Source organism: Dendroctonus ponderosae, unplaced genomic scaffold, assembly GCF_020466585.1.
Source record: "Dendroctonus ponderosae isolate FM_Combo_2020 unplaced genomic scaffold, Dpon_F_20191213v2 Dpon_F_20191213_1, whole genome shotgun sequence".
In the NCBI taxonomy this organism is placed as follows: Eukaryota; Metazoa; Arthropoda; class Insecta; order Coleoptera; family Curculionidae; genus Dendroctonus; species Dendroctonus ponderosae.
Window position 1 is genome coordinate 49,937,663 of NW_026017110.1, and position 21,068 is coordinate 49,958,730.

At 40.0% G+C, this 21,068-nt stretch overlaps 1 protein-coding gene across 7 annotated transcripts in view; it reads left to right on the forward strand.

Moving 5' to 3' along the window:
* Window positions 1-21,068, forward strand: part of LOC109543391 (protein TANC2) — a 44,127-nt gene that overhangs the window by 15,516 nt on the left and 7,543 nt on the right. Inside the window, exons 1-6 of one of the 7 annotated variants that reach the window (XM_019913079.2) lie at window positions 4,650-4,726; window positions 8,009-8,304; window positions 18,225-18,416; window positions 18,594-18,751; window positions 18,933-19,146; window positions 19,200-19,328. In XM_019913079.2, coding sequence (XP_019768638.2) covers window positions 8,259-8,304; window positions 18,225-18,416; window positions 18,594-18,751; window positions 18,933-19,146; window positions 19,200-19,328 — 739 coding nt within the window. In that variant the 5' untranslated portion in view covers window positions 4,650-4,726; window positions 8,009-8,258. Of the gene's footprint in view, window positions 1-4,639; window positions 4,762-5,076; window positions 5,227-8,008; window positions 8,305-18,224; window positions 18,417-18,593; window positions 18,752-18,932; window positions 19,147-19,199; window positions 19,329-21,068 lie in introns of those variants that run through there. The other 6 variants (XM_019913080.2, XM_019913082.2, XM_019913084.2 and 3 more) reach the window with 6 other exon arrangements.

A 21,068-nucleotide genomic window follows, 5' to 3' on the forward strand; every position in this document is an offset into this window, starting at 1 on the left:
TTGAGTGGAAAGTAAACTAAAAAAAAATCAGTCAACACTAAAAAAAACACATTTTTTAACAAACTCTGCAGTCTTCAGAGGAATATAGGTGACGATTTTTCCAAATAATTTATTATAAACTTTCGCTGATTCTGTTTATTTTTATAGAAAATTATTTGATTCTTGTCCCACATTCGAAGCTGGAAAAAGATTTCAAAACTTTATTCAAAGCGACGAAGGTGGCGAGTGTTCTAATAAAATGTATTTCATAATTTTACCCCAAAAATACCGTAAGATTTAGTCTTTTCATGAGAATCTTTAGAAAATTGAGCATTTAGAAAAAAAGTAACTTTGCTAAAACTGGAAAATTCTAAAATGTTGAAAAAATGTTAATATTATTGCTTAAATTGACCCTTAAAATAAATCTAAAAACCAGTGAAGAAAGTCATCAACATTTTCCCAGCAACGAAACTGAGTTACCGCGCCGGTGCGTTGTGTTGGCGCACCAAGCCATTTGCGTGGCACTGCGCCAACCAGGCCTAGAAAAAAACCCACAGAAAATGGCCCGGTTTATTCACTGTTTCGCTGAGTGAAAACTGCAATTGTTCCTCAAAAGGGCCAAAGTCTATCTTTTGTCTCCAACTCAGTTTGTTCAGTATCACTAACCAGGTAGGCGAAAGCAATAATACAACAAACCATTAGCGCAGTTGTTAAGTAATAAGAAAATGGGCATTGGCGCTAGAGGCAACCACATATATAAATAATTCATATTTGCAGACAGATAAGCATATTTATTTAAGCTGGAACTGGTGTCAACATTTGCGGTGTCTGGTTCGTGCAACGGATGGACATTTTTGCGTCGCGACTTCGTTGCGGAAGTTGCCGTTCGCACTTGATGGCCCGAAGAAAACTCCATCGAAAACGGCCAATAAATCACAAATTTCCGTTGCTTTTTAATTAAAAATCTCCATCAGGTCAAACTCGCGTCTGGTCCGCAGGACTTGCAGGGGAATTAATGGATTTCTTTTCTCAAATCTCTCTACTAATCCTTGCGCCTGATTATTACAAATAGGACCGGTTTGGTTAAATTAAACACTCCTCATTACCGACCGCTGCGATCTCGCCGATAACTCGCATCAAGTCTAGTTGGAAACGCATATTCTACAGTGTGTTCCAATTACAGCGACCCGGGGACCAATAATATAAATTTTATTAAACAGCTTATTAATAGGAATAAGCCAATTAAAGAAATAAGCGAGCGCTATAATGGCTAATTTATGAACTGATCCTTTATCGGATCATAAACAATCCTCCCGTGGTGGATATCTGTTGAATTATTGCTTCCAGATGGGCGTGAACGGACTTATTGAAAAGCATTTGCACGTTCAACTACTGCCCTCTTTAAACTCAATTTCATTCTTCCTTTTTTGCTTTTTCTGGTTCTGAAGGTTTCATCTGTTTCATTAAGATTGGCAATTTTTTTTTAATCAGGTTCGGTTCTCCTTTAGGTAAAACAGTGTTCTTAATAAGTTGACAAAATTCCCCAATTCCACCAGTACAAATTTGAGACTAACGATTGTTAAGACGGCGTCGGTTTGGGTCAATTTAAAACACTAGCAAGCAAGTTGGGAAATTTCCGAAAAATTACCTTGAGCTTTGTTTTGAAGGAAATTTTTGGCAGTTTTACAATGAAGTGTCTTTAATAGATCTCTAAAATTTCCCGACTCTACTCCTTGAGCTTTAAGAATAATGAATTTTTTAAGTTGCGTAGCATTGGACAAGTTTGTACTAATAAGCAGCAGGTTTCAGAAAAAAATTTAGAAGTTGCTTCCGCTCTGTTTTGAATGAAGTTCTCTGAAACTGTACAACAACTTTGCCTTAGGGTCAAAATATGCTTCCCCCATTGACACAAATGTGAGCTTACGATTTTTCAAGAGGTCGTGTTATTTGAACACTTTGTAATATTGGAAACTAAATTTAAAAATTTCTCAAAAATTTTTCTGAGAATTGTTTCAAATGAAAATTCCCCCGGACATCCGCACAGATGTTCTTGACAAACCACTACAGAAAGTTCCAGCTTCATTTGCTCAGGTTTGGGAGTAATGATTTTTGAAGCAACGCACAGCATTTGATCTATTTGCAATACTAAAAAACAAGTTTGAAAATTTCTCATCAATTAATTCGAGCTTTATTTTAAATGAAATTTGCTGTCGTTCTGCACTTGAATATTCTGAAGAAGCTGCGAAAATTTTTCAACTCGATTTACCCACATTCAAGAGTTTCGATTTTTCAAAGTTGCGCGTCGTATTTGGTCAGTTTGAAATATTTCGAAGCAACTTTGGAAATTTTTCAAAAATTCAGTTGAGCTTCGTTTTGCATGAACTTTCCTGCAGTTGTACAATGAAGGCTTCTTAATAATCCGTCAAAATACTAAACTCGGCTTAAAAAAATTTGAGCGTCCCGATTTTTCAAAATGTCGGTGCATTTGATTAATTTGTAATATTAAGAAGCAAGTTTCAAAATTCTCCAAAAATGAACCTGTGCTTTGTTTTGAACAGAAGTGCCTGGAGTCATAAACTCTTATGTGCTTAGTAATCGGCCAAAATTTCCTAGCTTTAGTTGGGCAAATTTGGTGCTGATGTCTATTCAAAGTGGCGCGTGGCATCAGATCAGTTTTCTAATATTAAGAAGCAAGTTTTAAAATTTCTCAAAAATTCACCGTTGCTTTGTTTCAACCCAAATTTTCTTGAGTTATACAACAAAGCGTTTTTAATAGGTGGTCAAAATTTCCATACTCGAATTGCCCAGATATGGAAGTAATGATTTTTTTAGGTGGCGGAGCATTGGATAAGATTGTAATATTAAGAAGCAAGTTTGAAAATTTCTCTAAATTCAACTTACAATTAAACTTCGTTTTCGATCAAAGTTTCTCTAATTGTACAATAGAATGTCCTTAACAAACTATCAAAATATGCCGCCTCCATTTATAACAACTTGAGCATGCCGATTTTTCAGAAATCCTGTTTTTTGGAAAATTTGTAATATTGAGAACCAAGTTTCAAAATTTCTCAAAAATTAATTTGTGCGTGGTTTTAAATGAAAGTTAATCATAACATAGACCCAGATGTTATTAGTAAGCTGTAAAAACTTGCGAGCTCTACTTGCTCAGATTTCGAAGTAATGATTTTCCAAAATTGGGTAGCTTGTGATCAGTCTGCCTTATTAAGAAGCAAGTTTGGAAATTTCTTAAAAATCAACACTAACCGTGATTACAACAGCATCTTCAGAACTCAAACCCTAAAGTGTGTTTTGCAAGTCCTCGAAGTTTCCAAGCTCCATTGGCCTTGGCTTCAATGTAAGAAGTCTTTGAATGAACGTGCTGCTGCGTTTGAACAGTTTTCTCCGTTGAACAGCAACTTTGAATATCTCGAAAATTAGCCTAATGGTCGCTACGAAATTTTCAGTATTTCTCTACCAAACTATTCCCTCAAATCGGTAAAAATTTCAAAAATTTGAGCTTTCTAGTGTGGAAGTTTCAGGCACTTCAAAGTTAGCCTACATTGAAAACGTCTGCATTTTCCACAGAAGCGATTGAAATTTTGTCAAAAATCAGCACGGGCCTTGATTTATAAGAAATTTTCAGAAAGTGTACCCCTAAACAACTTGTATAAGCTGTCAAACATCATCAAACAGAAATTACGGCTTGTTGGGCATTGAGCGGTTTGCCTTATTGAGGCTAAATTCAAAAATTTCTCAAAATTCAGCGCCCTCATTTTTTAAATGAAATTTTCAGGATGACTCACTTCCTACTTCCCTTCCTACTTCAGTTGCCCGGGCTGGGAAGTCAGGGTACCTTCAAGCAGGTTGGGCCATTTGAGCGCATTGTTTTGTTTTGAAAGACTCTGGAAAATGAATGACAAACCTTATGTCAAGTGAAACTTTCAGGGGAGTTCTACACGAAAGTCTGCTTGATAAGCTGCCAAAATTTCCCATTTAACAGCCCTCAGGTTGGAAGTTAGCATGAGTTTACTTTATAGTTGCTTGGATTCCAAGGCGCCATCAAGCAGCCTCCGTCTCCTCCCTCTAGAACTAGTCAATTGACTCAGCAATGCACTTGGGAAACTTTCGAAAGCTCGAAGTCACTGTTGCAATCGACGCACGAAAATCCCTCATGCACGACTTTGGGTCGTAAAAGAGCCTCAAACTAAATGACCAACATCGCCCCAACAAGGGAAAATGCATTTGATCGCAGCCCGCAGCTGTTCTTTGGGGAACCGGAGGTCATTGCAGGTGCATCATAGGTTCGGGAGTCAAGCAAGGGCCCAAAGACAAACCGGGGAAGTTTTGTGCAGAAAACCTGAAGCTAAAGCTGAAAACTGAATACTTAAAGTTGTGGCTTGAAAAGCCAGTTCTGCAGCAGCGTGTACTGTGTAGTTGCCATCTCCCGATATCCTGGGCAGGCTTTATTTATATCTTATCTTAAGACGAGACAAACTAAGCCACTGAAGCCCCGCAATGTAAGAGGCGACTCTTACGGTCGAGCGAGTACGTTCATTTTACCGAACTCAGTTCGTATTCAGGTTCCGCCAGCATTAGGCGAACGAATAGTCGGCTAAAAGCGGGCGCAACTTTAGTTTTCGGTGAGAAAAAACACGAGTTTTGCGAGTTTTCCACCAGCCATTCCGGCTCAGTGCAAGCGGAAAAGTGCCTGATTAGTGTGCTGATCATTTGGATTGTACTGCGGCCAGTAAGTCTTCTGTGCGCTAAGCCAGATCGGAAAAGGTCAAGTTTGGGTTAGTTGGAATCAGCGCTTGAACTGTCTGTGGGGTTTGGAGGGTTAATTAGGGAGATTTAACGGAGTTGTCGATTTTTTATCAGAAAACTGGGTTTGGAAAATCCGGTTGAATAGGTGTGATCATCGAGCTGGCGCCGCCGGATTTTATTGTATGAAATAACTGATAGCGAACCCAAAGGTGATATGATAAGGAACCTGATTCCCATTGAGCTTCACCTTTCCGATGATGATTCAGCCGCTTCGAGTGCATTTTGAGCATTGCAGTTTGCACAGCCGCTAATTGAAATCAATTTTCCGATTAGTCAGGGCTGAAGAAGCCAAATAAAACCAAGCTGAGCAGGTAGAATCGCGTCGAGTTACCAGTTTAAATGGCCGGTGCAGTGACACCTTTTCTTCTTCCATCTTCATCCGCTCCGGGTTCTCTGGGCTGCATCCAACAATAGATTTCTAAAGTTAGTACCGCTCGTTAAACGCCTTTCGGTTCTTTTGTGTTCGGGCGCATCACCCGCTATTTAAAGGCCACTTTTCTCTTGTTTTGTCGTGGAATGTCGAATTCTCTGAAACGCCCACCGACCAGCCAAATTAGTGTTGCGGTTTCCGGGTTTTTTCCGCCTGTCGACGCGAGAAGAAAGTGGCGTAAAAAGCCTTAATCAGCTTCGGCCAGTCTGGAAAATGGCACCGAACCTTGAAATGAGACAGCGGCGACGAAAAGCCTTGAATCCAACAAAAACGATGACGAGACAATAGCAATTTAATCCGATTTTACGTAACAGCGGACAAGTTTAATTAATGAATGTTTCCTGTCGTGGATGCAAATAATCCCGGCCAGTAGCGATAACCTTTGTTCAAATTAACCCATTTGTTATTGTGGAATTGAATCAATGTGACGTGCAATCGCAGCTCGATTTTTTTCCTCAAACCATCGGCGCCACTCTCAAGGGGAGATAAGGCGAGTGTGAGGAATCATGACGACTTTTTCGCAACAAGTTCAAATCGGATCAAAATATGCCACCCAAACATGCAAACAAACGTAAAACAACATGCCATAGACGTTCGCCTTTTTTTGAACAACCAGGGAGAAGTTAAAAGTTCGCGATTGTCTCTTTGAGAAAGCGAATCCCAAAGAAGTCAATTCCGATTTACTTAAAACACGGGTCTCTTTGGACCAGAAACTGGCAAAAAGTTCATACTCGCCCTATTTTTTAGCCCTTTAATCTACAACTTGCGCAACCCAGTGCAGACATGATTTTAAAAAAATCATACTCCCTGATCAAATCAATATGAGCCAGGAAATTTTGAAGTTCAGGAACGATTACTTCCAGCTACTACTAGGAAGGAATTTGAATAAAATTAATCAAACAGCTGATTTTTAAGGAGCCTCCAAAGACAAAGTTTAGCAACCTTCACATTAACCACTTACTGGGCTTTCAGGGTGACTTAAAAATTGCTAGCTTTTTCCCATTAGCCTCAAATCCTAAAATCCTCCCATTAGCCACTGGCTGGGCTCTAAGGCTTCAACGTTTAAGGTTCCAGTTTTTCAACAAAAACAAGTTCAAACTTTAAGTTTTGATATTTGGAAGAAGACGCTTCAATCTATAACCAGGAAGAGCTTTGAAACTTTGAAATCTCAATCGCTTCAATGTAATTTAAAAATGGCCAGTTTCTAAACTAAATCAAGTCCAAACTAAAAAATTTTGTACATTCGGAGGGAGGCACCTCAAGCTACTGCAAAGAAAAGTTTTACTCAAATCCAATAATTTGTTGATTTTTTTTTGGAATCTCCAAAACCTAACTTTAAAAGCGTCCCATTAGGCACTGATCAAAAAATTCTCAGTTTCTAAACCACAACAAGTTCAAACTTGCGATCTTCATATTTCGAAGAAGACATTTTAAGCTATAACGAGTCAAATTTTCACTCAAATCCATTCAATTTTTTATTTTTTTAAAACCTCCAAACCATTCGCAGTAGCAAGACGCAAAAGCTTTCAGAGGAAAGAGGCAATTTAAACATTGCCGGTTTCTAAACAAGAACAAGTTTAAACTTCAAATCTTCTTATTGGGACGAGGAGACTTCAAGCTACAATCGCGCCAAATTGCACTTAAATCCTACATTTCTACAAGTCTGAAAATCCTGACATACAGTCATTGGTAGGATTGTAAGGCCTATGCATGATTTTAAAATATGCCAGCTTCTAAACTAGAACAAGTTCAAACTTGAAGTTTCCATAATCAGGAGACGACACTTCAGACTACCACTGTGCAAAGCTTCACTAAAATCCAACAATTTCTTGATTTTTTTAGAAACCTCTTAAACCTGACTTTAAAAGCCTCGCATTAGCCACTGGCAAAGCTCTAAAGCTTCAACGTGATTTAAAATTTGCTAGGTTCTAAACGAAAACAAGTTCCAGCTTGAAATTTTGCCATTTCGAAGAAGACATCGCACGCTGTATCCATGCAGAGTTTAACTCAAATCCATTCAATTTTTTATTTTTTGGAACCTCTAAAACCCAACTTAAAGCATTGGCAGGGCGTTAAGGCCTAAACATGACTTAACAAATCCATAGTTTCTAAATCAAACAAAGTTAAAATTTGAAACACGGGAAATGAAACATTTCAAGCTACATTCGAGTGAAGTTTCCCTCAAATCCAACCAACTGTCTTGGTGTTTTAGAAACCTCCAATGCCTAACTTTTAAAAACATTCAGCAATCCACTCACGGCTGTTTTAGAAAATTGCCAACTTCCAAACAAATGCAAGTTGACGCTTGAAATTTGCACATTTAGGAGAAAACATTTCAGTCTACAACCAAGAGAAGTTTCACTCTAATCCAACGATTCTCTGATTTTTCCGAGACTCCCAAAGTCAAACGCAGTAAAAGTTTGCAACTACGGATTCCCTTGTCTAACGAATGAAAGTTCGGCTAAAAGAAACTCCGCAAAGTCCGCAACTTCCATGCAGAAGGCAGTTAGTTAGTTGTACAGTGAAAAATCAGGTCTGAGGTGTAAGTATGTACGTAAGCGCTTGATGGATCGATTTAAATCCCTTGAAAAAATCGATTAGGACTTTTGAAAACGTGTGGCAACTCGAGGGAGACGCTCCCTTGGGTGTTAAAATCCAAGAACCAAATTAAGAAGTTCCAACTGAAATGCCTTTCAAGCTGCAGAGCTGAAGAGTGGTCAACTAAATCCGCCCACCTTGACTATGAGCGGCATAAAACTGTCCCATCAATTGCAGGTTTCCGGGAAAAATGACCTGTGGACGCGCAGAAAGGGCCGCATAAAGCGTCCGGATGAAGGTACCCGTAGGTAAACCTGTTGGCCAGTACCATGAGAGAAAAGGCGAAATATAGATCTGCACCGAGATACAGCTAACTTGACTTTGGTATTATGTGGTGGCAAGTGTTGAGAGAACAAGTGAGGTGTGCACAAAGAGGTCACTGAACGCACTTGCCAGTGTCAAAGAGACTGAATCCGACACCATTCTGATGGATTCGCAACGTAATGGTAATACAAGAAGCTTCAGCGTGATGGGTGAGTGTAAAATGGGTAGAGTTTGCTGGTGATGGTGATTGAATCGCTCCCATTTTCGCTGCGACAGTGGCAGCAATCCCGCAGGATCTAAAGATAGACAAAGTCGCTTTAATGCATGTGTGTGTTCCCCGTGACGAAAGCGAAAAAACGCTGGCTGAAGAATCCGACTTAAGTATGCATGTTGCTGAGCGGACGTGTACTTAAATAGCTCCCATCGAGCAACACGGTTTGCTCTAATTGGCCTTTAATTGGTCCACATGAAGAGGAAGAAGTCGCCGCAATAAATCATCGAAGATTAGCTCAACCAGCCGATAAGTCCGATAACGATTAAAACCCACTACTTTGCTGCATTCTATCAGCACTGGGTTAATCCAAATCAATCAATTTTCGTTTAGAGTTCTTCAGCTTCCACACTGAACTGAATCGCCCAGTCATTATAATAAGACGCCAACGGTTCGAGGCAAAAACAAATTGAAAGTCGGTGATTCATTCCATCGGCCGAAAACCAGTTGGGTTCCACCAGTAGAACCTGGGAACCACTTAACGGTCGTCTGGAGCCCCCCAGTCGTAACGTGGTTCCATCAAGCTCCTGATGCTCCAATTTGTGGTTTTCGATCTTCAAAGAGTTTCTAGATGGGAGAGGACCAGAAAAAGCCGTTCGTTTTATAAATAGCCCCCATGAATACCAGACTGTCTAGCCGAATTGTTCGGATTTGTCAAGAGTGACCGTCGAGGAATGTTGGCCTGTCTTCGCAGCACCCGAATCGCTTGCAACCATTAAATTACCTTTTACACGTTGTTGATGTTTTCTTGTACGAACCAGCTGAGAAACCGATACAGCCAATCTTCAGCAATTTACTACTACACATTATTGGCGTTGCGTCGAGCATCTCTTTGTTTTTTCAAGGGTGTTTCTATTTTTAAAATCGCACAAAGAACACCAAAGTTATGTGCAAAATAGGGCTGTCTTAACATCTTCTGGGAATGCCACCGGGACATTGCCATTGTGATGCGAAGAATTGCACTTTGGAGGGCGTGAAATCGGCACTCGAAGGGCATTTTGACTATTGAAATCCGGATGAGAAATTGCATCGTCATTGGAGCTTGAGTAATTGAGTCACTTTAAGAGCCTGCTTCAAACAGCCCAAAACTAAAACTAGTTCTCTCTCCACTGATCGGCACACTTGCTCAATTGGTTACCGAGAAAAGCGCAAAAACGGGACGGAAACCAGGAAATGTTGGCATAATCTTGCACCTGGGAGTCTAATAGTCAAATTTTGTTTCAAAACTACGATAATTTCCTCACCCGCGTTGGTAGAACTGAATCGAGTTTCCAATTCTCTTTCTAATGATGCCAAAACGAAATCTGTGGCTCAAATGGTTCCTCAAAAACGTCGAAAAATGCACCGTTAGGATTGAGTCGATTTTGGAACCAAAAAAATAGCCAAATCGAAAACTTCTTGGAATCAAAACTTTTTTGGGCAAACTAGCAACATTTCTTAATTGATGCTTTACTTGCTAGAAGCGCCATTCAGCGATGAAAAAATGAGTTCTATGGCTCAATTTGTCTGCGAGAAATGAGCAAAAGCGATACAAAAAACATGAAATGTTGCCCTAATCTTGCGCCTAAATGTAAACTATCGGAATTTCCTTCTTCTTTTTTTAGCCAAAATCAAACCTTCTTGAAATGAAGACGTTTTTGACAAAATCTTCATGACACCCATTCGAGAGTATTTTTTATTTTAGAAATTCTGTGATAACTAACGAAGATATCGACAAAAGAAACTTTCTGCAGTGTCCTCTTAACATCCTCTGGTAATGTCATGAGCATTGTAATGTTTCGAAGCCAAATCATGTCTGAAGAAGAGGATAAAATCGGCTTTACAATGGATTTGTCAGTTTTAAAATCGGATGGAAAGTGACACCGCTATCTGCAATTGAAAATAGTATGCCATGTCCGCTTAAGATATGTTTCAAAAAATCTTTAAATTTTCAATTTTTGAAAAATTTTCAATAATGTCTAACAGAGTTTTAAATTTTTCTTCACACGCTTTTTCGATCTTTTAAATCGCTTGATTAGTAAGGACGTTCTGGACAAAACAAATTTTCTGCAAGACCTCCATAATCTGGGATATATCCTCCATAATTCTGGGAATCCGACAGGAGTTCATGTATTTTGATCGGGAAAACACCTTTAAGGAGAGCAGAAAAAGTTCTTTACAACGGTGCGATGGTTTTTGAATTCGACTGAAAAATGATGGTGCCATCGACAATAGAAAAATTGATGTTTCAGGAAATCTTGAAATTTTCGATTTGTTAAAATCTTCCACACTGTTTGACAGAGTATTAAATTGCTCTTCAAGTGCTTTTTTGAGTCTCTTGCTTTGAAAGGAAGTTATGGACAAAGTAAACTTTCTGCCCGGCCCCTTAACATCTTCTGGGAATCTGATAGGAGCGCATGAATGTTGATCGGGAAAACACCGTTAAAGAGAGCAGAAAAATGTATTTAAAATGGGGCAATGGTTTTTGAAATCGGTTGAAAAATGATGGTGCCATCGACAATAGAAAAATTGATGTTTCAAGAAATCTTGAAATTTTCGATTTGTTAAAATCTGCCACACTGTTTGACAGAGTATTAAATTGCTCTTCAAGTGATTTTTTGAGTATCTTGCTTTGAAAGAAAGTTATGGACAAAGCAAACTCTCTGCACGGCCCCTTAACATCTTCTGGGAATCTGATAGGAGCGCATGAATTTTGATCGGAAAAACACCGTTAAGGAGAGCAGAAAAAGTTCTTTAAAACGGTGCGATGGTTTTGGAAATCGATTGAAAAATGATGGTGCCATTGACAATAGAAAAATTGATGTTTCAAGAAATCTTGAAATTTTCGATTTGTTAAAATCTTCCACACTGTTTGACAGAGTATTAAATTGCTCTTCAAGTGATTTTTTGAGTATCTTGCTTTGAAAGAAAGTTATGGACAAAGCAAACTCTCTGCACGGCCCCTTAACATCTTCTGGGAATCTGATAGGAGCGCATGAATTTTGATCGGAAAAACACCGTTAAGGAGAGCAGAAAAAGTTCTTTAAAACGGTGCGATGGTTTTGGAAATCGATTGAAAAATGATGGTGCCATTGACAATAGAAAAATTGATGTTGCAAGAAATCTTGAAATTTTCGATTTGTTAAAATCTTCTACACTGTTTGACAGAGCATTAAATTGCTATTCAAGTGCTTTTTTGAGTATCTTGCTTTGAAAGGAAGTTATGGACAAAGCAGACTCTCTGCACGGCCCCTTAACATCTTCTGGGAATCTGATAGGAGCGCATGAATTTTGATCGGGAAAACACCGTTAAGGAGAGCAAAAAAAGTTCTTTAAAACGGTGCGATGGTTTTGGAAATCGATTGAAAAATGATGGTGCCATCGAAATTAAAAAAATTGATGTTTCAAGAAATCTTGAAATTTTCGATTTGTTAAAATCTTCCACACTGTCTAACAAAGTTCTAAATGGCCCTTCCAGCACTTTTTTGGATTTTTGTGTCTCTTGCTTCGTAATGGACGAAAATGCAATGGACGAAAGCTCGAATTGTCCAGCTAACATTTGCTTAAAATAGTCTTGAAAGAATTGTTTTCAAGTCCTGAGCTTGTTTTAACTGTACATTAAACATCTTTCAGGCGCTTTTTAAATTTTTTTTATAACATGATCCTTAAGGGAGTGACAGACAAAGCAAACTTTCTGCAAGATCGGCTTAACATCTTCTGGGAGTCCAACAGGACGTCCTTCGCGATTTTGATACGAAAAACGCCATGTTAAGTACCCGAGTAAAATTTCCTTTAAAACCTCGTTTTGATATTTGAAGCTGTTTCGAAAAAGGCGCTGTTATATCACATCCTTCCAAACCCACTTATGATCCTCTGGGACTCCCGCTAGAATTTGAATACCTTGGCGCAAAAAACGTATGTTTTGAGGGCAAGAAGTGGGCATTGAAAGGACGTCGAGTATTTCATTAAATTCCGAAGAAAATGCAGACAATCCTGCACCGAAACCTGTCCACTTAGAGGTACGCCATAGATGGTGGTGGCCAGCTTAAGGCCTCGAGCCGCGTATTTGGCTGTTGTGTAGGAGGGCAGATCGTACGTTTTATGGATATTCGTGTGAAAATAAATCAACTATTATGCCATACCAGGTCGATAACGTATCGACCGACGCAAATGGAAAAAAGACCAAGTAAACAATGTGTTTATCGTGCAGTCGAGCACATAATGAAAGTCGTACAAGAATATAATTGGACCCATTTATCGGTTGGCCACATTAGTAGGTCGATTGATATTTGGAGCAAATTCGATTCCATCAAGCAAATCTGTTTAGGCGATTTCGGATTTCGGTTCTCTTAAGCCAGGAAATTCGGTGTTATGCACTCGAATGGCTTGACACACTTGGAGAATTGAGAAAATCTACACATTACGCGAAAAGTTCGCCATGGCTGAACAGGCGCAGGTGTTTCTGTTAATATGGTAATTACTTCGAAGAATCGGAGGAAACGTTGCTTAAGAAAATTGATCATGTGTGGGCACCGAACATTGCCAAGCTTAATTGATTTCTATTGGTTTAAGCGGGTTTTCAACCAAAAAAGAAAAATAAACACTTGCAGGTGCTTTCGTACAAAGAGTTCCAGAAGTAATGTTGCTTTACCTACTTAAACTCCTGAGGATGGGCGAAAATCGAAACGTTTCCCACTTATAGAACGCACTTTGCCCTACCAATCTTACACAAAATCACATGCAGTTTTGGAAAATCCCGGAAAATTACCTGATGATGACTGAAAATCGAAACTTTCTACACTTACATAAGGGACGTTCCCCTGAAAAATGTGTCGAAAACTCACTTTTTTGCTCTGCAAGATTCAGAAGAAATAAATGCTGCGAAATAAAAACTCCGACCTGGAAAGCTCTGCAGAAAACTAGTAGCAATTTAGCCTGATGATAACTGATAGTCGAAACTTTCTGCATAAGGGACTGTGCCCTACAAAATGAATCCAAAGCTAAGTTTTTCAGTTTGTACGTTACAGACAAACTGACACTTTAACTCCGGCCTGAAAGCTTGAAAACGCGCAAAAAAGTCAAATTTCAAAAATTTATTACGAAGGATCTATTCGCTCAAATAAATCGAAAATTGCACAACAGGTTAAAAGGTGCTGCCTCTATCTCGAACCTTTAGCTCCAAACTTCAATGACTTAAAGCGTTCTTCCTATACCAGCTTCAGAAAGGCATTAGATAGAAATTGGACAACGCCAAAAAATTTCCAAAATTTAAAAATTTATGATGAATGAACCATTCGCTCAAAAGGAACTAAAATTGCACGACAGGTTAAAAGATGCTGCCTCTATCGAACCTTTAGGTTTAAAGTTCAATGGCTTGAAGCATTGTTCCTACACAACCTTCGGACATGTTGCGGATAAACATTAGAAAATGGTCAAAAACTTCCCAAAATTTAAAAATGCATTATTAAGGAACCGTTCACTCAAATGAAACCAAAATTACACCCGAGATTACTGGAAGCTTCCTTTATTGAGCGCTAATAGCCACATTTCAATGTCGTAAAACTTTGCTCTGCTACAAGCTTCAGAAGAAGTGTAATGCAAAAATTAAAAAACGCGCAAAAATAGCTAAAATTTAAAAACTCACTGCGATAGAACCGTTAGCACGAATGAAACCAAAATCTCACCTTAAATTACCAAAAGGTTCCTCTATGAAACTCGTTTATCCAAATGACAATAACATGCAGCACTGTTGAGATACGAGCATCAAAAGAAGCATTAAACAAAAATTAAAAGACCCCCAAAAATCGCCGAAATTCAAAAATTCATTCTGAGGAACTAGTCGCCCGAACGAAGCCAAAATCACCACACTGGTTAACCGAAGCTTCCTCGAAGGACCGGTTTACAGAAAATTTTTAATCATTTGAATAATTGTTCAGATAAAAGCTTCAGAAAGAGCATTATACCAAACTTAGAAAATGCGCAAAAAATCGCCAAATTAAAAAATTCTTTGAGAAAGGATCATTCACTCCAACCGAACGAAAATCATAGCACGAACTAACTGAAGCTTTCTTTAAGCTTTCTTTTTTCTCCTGACAAAATTTTTCAACAACACGCTTCAGAGGAAGCAAGATTGTCAAAATTCAAAAATGTCTCATGAAGAAACGATTCGCTCAAAAGCAATCAAGTTTATCGGCCTGGTTTATTTTTGGACCACCCTGGATAAATAAATCTGGTATAAAAATCGCTCTTTGCAAATAATATTTCTGGGGTGGAGCTTTTTCCGTAAAAAACACCACTGAATTTTCAATAAATTATTTCTGGGCCTCACCGTATGTGGAAGGACTGGCGCAAATTCTTGCAACAGCCTGTAGAATGTAAAGTTCTTCAAATCAAAGAAACGATGGCTAAATAACAGGATCAGTCATTAGAAAAAACCCTCGTTTTCCTGCAATTATTTAAATAAACTGCACACGGACATGGAGGATGGACACAGATGGCTGATATGGACAGTCGCTTTTTCATCGGCAGCGGAAGCATACAGGGTGTTCGTAGTGAATAAGTGCAATTGATCATCTCTTGTGGCGCTGTGAAGGCTTCCAAAAGCCAAAGAAAGATCTAACGATCTTCTTGCAAGTTACCGTTCCGATGCACTCAATCAAGGCTAACGGCTTTGGAGAATTATCGCCCTTATTTGGATTAATTGCTCTTAAGATCGAGATATTTTCAACGGCCGTTTACGGCTTGGCTGATAAATGGAGGACCACCATCTGAAATTATTAGATCTTCGTCAATGAAACACCAGAAGATGGACAACCACTTCAGATGTGGTCAAGTGTTGCCCACCATCCGCCTACTCGCTCAATAATTCTCCGTCAGTTGAGGAAAAAGAGGTTTCCAAGTCCCTGAGTGGACTTTAGCAGTGAATTGAATGCAAAACGAGCGCTTAGAATTGGCCTCGATTTCCCATTCACTTCGAGCCGTTTTAATCGTCCATCACTGTCACCTGCGCCATGGCTTTAGCTGGAGGGCAGTGGGCGCAGCGCCATGCAGACTGACTGAGAAAATCTATTAACAATCAATAGTTGAGAAAAAATCGCAACTTGAAGTCTGAGCCCCATAAATATGCCTCGGCCAGGTTCACGTCTAATTGCAGTTTTTGCGACTGTCAAAGATCCTTTGCGTGGGTTCAGCACAATCAGTTCGATCTTTCTCATGGACTTATTAGAAATCTGGAGCTCCTCTTGCAATAATCAGCACTCCCACGTGTGACATTTGCGCGGCTGAGATAGTTTTAAACCCGATGGCATCAAGTCGAGCCATTCTTTGTTTCGGATCGATTTAAGTGCTTTGATGGGGCTGGAAAAGGTCAATGGTTTGATTTCGAGCCTCAGCCAAATTCAGCGCTGGATTCGAGCATAAAAATTGCGCAAATTAATTGTTGCTCAACAGGCCGCTGATATTTAAAGTTTAAGTGCCGCGAATCGGCCGTAATGCTGGAACCATGTCGCATAAATTTTGCGGAATATTTGCGATTACCGCAATATATTTTTCCGTTCTCCGCTTGCGTTCCGTTTTTTTCGTTCTTTTGCATGCTTGAAAAATCCTAACTGGGTTATAAACCATTATGCAACAGTATATGTTTCCAATTGGTGCCATAAATAAAATTTCCTGTTATTCTAATACCATTAACCTACAAAGTGGCACGTTGTCACGAGCCGGTTCGCTTTGGAGCACCCGAAGAGGCATCGAAGAAAACTGGATAAAAGGCGATTTTTTTCTCTTCAAAGGGATGTTTCAAGCGTTAAAATTGGGGCAGTAATAAGGAATTGCCGGAAGATGTTAGGTAGGGCGGTACTTCAGGACATTTTGGTCCATAACTCGCTTAGTTATCACAGCATCTCAAAGGTGAAAGCACCGTTGGAAAGGAAATTTCTTTCTGTCACTAATAGGGGATTCCCAAAAGTTGTTAAGGCAAGCGAACATCTGCACAGTTTGGTTCGTAACTCCTGTATTCTGATCGGCTTTCTAATGAATTTCGCTTTTAAAAACGAGTGGAACTTGACACCGCTGTCGGCAATGGAAAATAGCGTGCAATGTCCGCCTAAGACATGTCTCAAAAAAACAAAAAATTGTGCATTTTTGAAAAAATTCAACATTGTTTGACCGAGTTTTAAATTACCTTTCCAACGGTTTTTCAATTTTTTCTATCGCTTGATTAGTATCGAAGTTATGGACAAAACAAACTTTTGCACGGCCTCCTTAACATCTTCTGGGAATCCGATAGGAGTTCATGTATTTTGATGGGAAAAAATTCGTTGAAAAGAGCACAAAATTGTCTTGGAAATAGGTGATGGTTTTTGAAATTGGTTCAAAAATGATGGTCTTATCGACAATAGGAAAATCGATGTTTCAAATCATCGTCAAATTTTCGTTTTGTTAAAAATCTTCCACACTGTCTGACAGAGCATTAAATTGCTCTTTAAGTCCTTTTTTGATTTTTCGAGTGTCTTGCTTTGTAAAGAAGTTACCGGCAAAACAAACTTTATGCAAGATCAGCTTAACATTTTCTGGGAATCCCACAGGACTTCTCTTATTTTTATGGGAAAAACACCATGGTAGGGACCAGAAAATTTCCTTTAAAACGTCGTTTTCATTTTTGAAATTGGTTGGAAAATAGCGCTGTTTTAAGCAAACAAGTAAATAACTCTTAGAATGTGCCTAAAACATTGTCCAAAAAACTATTTTCAACACGTAAAAGCCTGTTTAATAGTATTTAAAGAGTACTTTTGAGCAACAAACGCAATAGAAATTGATCAACGTCGAAGTTGTGCCGAGCCCTTCGGGCACGACACTGGTTTCGACGCGAAAACACTCTCAACTTCTCGATTGATCAGTTTTTGACCAAAAACCAGTATCGTGCTCGAAGAGCTCGGCACAACAAAGGCAATAGAAATTGTTCAATGTCGAAGTTGTCCCAAGCCCTTCGGACACGACAATGGTTTGAACGCGAAAACACTCAACTTGTCAATTGATCAGTTTTTGGCCAAAAACCAGTGTCGTGCTCGAAGAGCTCAGCATAACAAACGCAATAGAAATTGTTCAGTCTCGAAGTTGTGCCGAGCCTTTCGGGTACGACACTGGTTTGGACGCAAACCACTCCCAACTTCTCGATTGATCGGTTTTTGGCCAACAATCTGTCGTGCCCAAAGGCTGCGTCAATTGTCAAAAACGTCAGAAGAAAAGCCACCGCACGAATCCTTTCATTTGGAATTTTTTCTTGTCTGTAACCGGGCTGTTTTTACATCGATTTTAAAAATAAATCCGCTGTTGGAAAGGCAATTTTAAGCGTCAAAATATTGCCCACTTCCCAGAAGATGTTAAGCGGGCCTTATTCCCGTACACTTTTGCTCATAACTCCGTTATTCCTCGCATGATTTCGAAAATTCAAAAACAGCTGGAAAGGCAATAAAGAACCCAATATACTGCTAGTGCAACTGCAAAAGCACCATCAGCAAGTGGCTGGTGTTTTCGCGATAATTGCCCGAATACTCACTTAATGCGCTTTGACGCTTTCGGAAGCCGTCTTCGGCGAATTGCTTCTTTAAATCGTTTGTGGTACAAGAGGGCAACTCGACCCGTTGATTACGCAGAACCAAATCGCTTTATACGAACCGTAAACCGCCATTTCGACCATTTATTATTGTTATTACCGTACGGTACCGTCGGGTACTTTCACCGGCCTAAAAAGCCGCGAACTCAACAGAGTTTTGCCAACGTTAATTCAGGGATAATTATTCACTTTGCTTAAGTAGCTGTTAATTTGGGGTGTTGGGCACATTGTGAGTGACTGTTTTTCTGGAATCTGGTTTTTTTTTGCAGATCTGGCCGCAATCAGGCGACTTCTGGACACGGAAAGTACGGCCGGGACGTGCCCCAGCTGTGAAATGCCCTTCGATAAGGGCAAAAAGCGACGACTGATCGACACTTGCGGCCATGAACGCTGCTACTCTTGCATGTTCACCAATGAAGTTTGCCCGCTGTGTTCCTTGCCCGAGCCCGTCTCAACCACAGGTAAGTCTAAGGATTTTTCAACTTTTTCTCATACAATTAGGCTAAAATTCTCGCTTCCGCTCGAGCCGGTTCCCACAGAATTAGTCGTGTTTACTCCAGCTTATTTGCTCTCGATTGGATCCTTATCATTAACCGAACTGAATAAATCATGAGGAAATTTTGAATGTTCGTTTGCAGACGGTGCCAGCCTGAAGGAGCTGAAATGCCACGGATTGCGCGGTTCCGAAATCACGCTCTATGGAGACTCTGGAGACTCTTTGCAGCTGGAAAGTCTGGACAAGCTTCAGCCCCGCCCCAAACTCAAAACCAACGGTCACTTCACCAACTTTATGAAGGTAAAACATGCAAGAAATTAATCCGGCGCGAATTAAACCGGTACTTTTCAGTGTGCATAAAACGCAACCTTGTCCCAACTGATAATTGCTTTAAAAGTTTATTGCTGGCAATCAAAAAAAATCCAGTGCAAAAGATTTTAATTAAGCGGGTTAATTGAATCGACACGCTTTTCTTCATCAGAGCCGCAAAGAACAGTCGCCGAACCGGCCCGAAGTGGGCCATCCAGAGAACCTGCCCAAAACCCGCCCCAGCAACCCCCGGCTGCGCCCTGAGATGACTCAGAGCTGCCCCACGCCGCCCCAGTCCCGACGCAAGTTCTTCCTGAGCCCCAAGGCGATCAGAAGCCCCTTCTTGAGCAGGAACTGGAGGCAGCAATCGGATGCCGCCATGTCAGGTAGGGATCAGAACTCGTCGCTCAGACGATCGCTCATCAGTTCGTTTGCATAGTTTCAATGACCAACTCGGTCACATCGGAAGCCAAGCACTGGCCCAGCGTGGTTTTGGGCAAAATCCGCTCTCTGTGGAGCGCTGGCACCAGTACGGAGCGAGTAGGCTTGAATCAACTGGTTGCATCAGGCAGGGGGATTTTTATGTCGTTTTTTTGCATGATTTGCTGTGTTTTTATGAGTTTTTTTGCATCTAGTCAACGAAAATTTCCTGCCCTCTAAAACGCAGTTTTCTAAGTTAAAATGGTGTCACTAGTAAGGGAGCCCCAGAGGATGTTAAGGGACGGCTACACCTGCAAAGCTTGCTCATAACTCTGGTGTTTTTCACTCGATTCCGGAAGTTTAAAAACCGGTAAAAGCCCTGAAGAATTTTCTTCAAAAGGGCTATGTTCAATTGTGGGAAACATCCGTTGCAAAGCCACCTCAAGAGTGTCCTCATTTGTCCTTTTTCCACTGTCTTCATCGTGGGCATTTTTGCGTCGATTTTTCACGGAAAACCGCTATTCGGATTAGGTTTGGGTAACTCAATGCATTTTTAGGAGTTGGCGCAGTGCTACGCAAATGGCTTGCTGCGCCAACCCAACGCACCAACTCAGTTCCGTTGCTGGGAAAATGTTGATGACTTTTTCACTTTTTTAGATTTATTATAAGGGCCATTTGGCAATAATATTATTAACATTTCTTCAAAATTTCAGAATTTTCCCGTTTTGGACCAAATAGTTTCAAGCAATCGTATGCGCAAAGGGAATAATTTGATGACTTTTTTTTAAGATGCGAAACTTTCGTCACCGGCCATGAGTTATAACTTATTAACCAATGAAAGTTAAAACTCATTAACTCAGAGAGCGGCAACAGCTCAAAAGCGCAACACAGTGTTACCCAGACCTAATTCGGAATGCAATTTTTTGCTCTCCAAAGCGCAATTTTCAGAATCGGAATGGTGCCACTGTTGCCACGGGATTCCCAGAAGATGTTAAGAGGCGCGTTCAGTAGGACAGTTTTGTCCATAACTCCTTTATTCGTCATCTGATTTCAACAATTTAAAAAGCAGTAGAAAGTCTGCAAATTTTTTTACAACGTTTAGCTGTCCAAATATCATTAGCAAAGCCACCTTTGCTATTTTAACTTAATCAAACCGGCCACTTTAGGACTGAAAATCCGGTTTGATTCAATCAACCAGCAGGACAATTTTCTGACTTATCTTTGCATGTTTTGTTGTTGTTTTTTTGTTGTTTTTTTCAACCCTTCTTTCAACCCAAAACTGCATGATGAAAGTTCGTTCGATGAAAGAATGTTCCAGGTGGCTCTTTGGCCCATGCGATGAAGAAAATTCTCCTTTTTTCGGACAAAATGGAAAAGTTTCATGCTAATCTAAAGATGTTGACATACGATTTAGTAACCAACGAAATTATTAGCAAAGAAATGACTGTAAATGTTCAAAAGCCCCGCCAACTTAGCTGCACCCAGAATGTCTTCGACCGTCTTCTTCTACTGGCCATAGCGGCGCTAATTTCAACTCGATTTTAACTGCCAGTCCGGTACTCAAAAGACCAATTTCTGCCCTTTAAAATGCCGTATCACAAGTCAAAATCGGGTGACTAGCAACGGATTCCCAAGAGATGTTAAGGGAAGCCAACAACAGCTCAGTTTTGCTCATAACTTCGTTATCCGTCATCCGAGTTCGAAAGTGTAAAAAGCGCTAGAAAACCAGTGAAATTCCCTACAAAATAAACGTCATCAGCAAAGCAGCCGGCACTAGAACCTCTTCACCTGGCGCTGAAAACGTTTGTTGTCCTGGCAATTAGACGAGCCTTTCGAGCTCAACCGGACTAACTCTTTATCACCTCGCATGCTGCTACAATTCCTCTTA